Below are 1,690 nucleotides of genomic sequence, written 5' to 3'. Positions count from 1 at the left end.
CCTGTACTTGTATAATCTTGAAGCTGTAATTACAACACTAGACATACCATTTGGCACTCATTCAACCATACGCAGCATCTGTTGTTGTATATTGTATAATATATCTGATTTGAACCTTTAATCATCAAAACTATTTCACAGCATCGGCATTAGTGCCATCTGAGCGAAGAACTTGGCAACATCCTTTATGCACGTCTCGGTGTCATTGTCCTACGCCGGGGACCAGGGCAAATTTTTAAAGCTGAAATTTGGCTCAGCCTTTCCGGCCCAGCCTAGCGAGTCCAGCTCCCAGAGTCCAGTTCAGCCATGGCGGTGGGCGCCATTTGGAATTAAGAGAAGATAGAAGCCCCTTCTCCAAACACCTGGTGGACATATCGTAGACATCTGTTGGGCAGACAGAAGTATCATGTGACACTCAACTAGAAAACAGTGGTTATTCAAGTATTGTCGTCTTTTTTTAGCTCTTAGATATAGTAAAGAGTCAGAATATCAATAATCTCACGGCTTTATGTTTTTTTTTTTTTTTCGTTAGGCTTCGCCTTCCTACACAGCCATATGACTGTTGATCTGCTGGCAAGTTCTGTAACAATCGTAATCGCCTGGTGTGTTAAGCGTCCAAATACAGCTTGCCATTCCTCGCCATTCCTCCCTCAATGATCACAGAAAAGGCTATCCAATGTGCCTTGGGCTTCATAATTCTACTCTATCGTCTTAGCTTATGCTTACACCGGGATTCAGCGCACCAGCAGTCATTTAATGATGAGGGAAGAAGCCTGGGGCTTCGACCATACATACACACTACATACGCTCGCATGATACGTCCCCTATCCAGTTTGTGAAATTCCATCAGTTAATCAGGCGGGTGCCGTCCTTTCGACTTCTCCTTCGGTGAAGTAGAAGCAGCTGTTCATATATATCTATCTACCTATCTTTGGTCTTCGCATAGTAAGCTTTTGACGCAGGGATAGCACTTCGTGTTCATTCTTCTTGAACTTGTTCATCTCTGGAGCCTGTGCAGTCGCATAGAAGACATTGCCGTACTAATGTTCATCAAGAAAGTGTCCAGGATTGTACGGACAATTCCAAGGGTCGTGGTATTATTGGCCGTGACGTTGGTAATAGCGTGTTCACAGTGGCTGTATTACTCGATTCCTCCACAACTGGGTGAGGATCAGGGATCCGCTGACCAACCACTGAACCCACACTATCACAGTCTCTATTTCAAATCAGACAACGGGTTCCAAGTCATTGCTGAGCAGGAGGGCAAACATACCTCCCTTGAAGGTGATATCCATACTATTCTGGATTACACTGAGAAAGAGTACTATCTGAATGATGAGTATCCAGATTTCACGGACAAGGAACGTTTAGATGCTGAGCTGAATAGACAGTCGACATTCAAGGAGTTTGTCTCTGAGCTGCTAGAGAACATTCTCAGCTCAAAACCCACGGTTGGACCCATAAACAACGTTAGGCACTACAACGAGTCCAACATATACAAAAAAACAGGCGGTCACAAGATCCCAACAATGTCAGGAAAACTACGTGAGAATAATGGTGCTGAACCAATACGAAGTAAAGAATACCTACGAAGCTATATGCAGCCTAATGAAGAGGATATATCTGAACTCAAGAAGTCACATCAGATGATAGTGGATCTTCTTCCTGACAAGTTCCCTGATGAATTTGA

At 43.8% G+C, this 1,690-nt stretch overlaps 1 protein-coding gene across 1 annotated transcript; it reads left to right on the top strand.

The window, feature by feature from the left end:
• Positions 1-1,043: 1,043 nt before the first annotated feature.
• On the top strand, positions 1,044-1,669 carry CYBJADRAFT_175564 (uncharacterized protein; the record flags this gene model as incomplete). The annotated part of the gene is made up of 2 exons (XM_020216718.1): positions 1,044-1,575; positions 1,638-1,669. 2 exons carry the CDS (start codon positions 1,044-1,046, stop codon positions 1,667-1,669), a joined length of 564 nt encoding a protein of 187 aa, XP_020067978.1.
• Positions 1,670-1,690: the final 21 nt, after the last annotated feature.

Source organism: Cyberlindnera jadinii (assembly GCF_001661405.1).
Source record: "Cyberlindnera jadinii NRRL Y-1542 unplaced genomic scaffold CYBJAscaffold_23, whole genome shotgun sequence".
Lineage (NCBI taxonomy): Eukaryota > Fungi > Ascomycota > Saccharomycetes > Phaffomycetales > Wickerhamomycetaceae > Williopsis > Williopsis jadinii.
The sequence above is the reverse complement of the archived record's forward strand: the minus strand, read 5'-3'. Positions and strand labels throughout refer to the sequence as shown.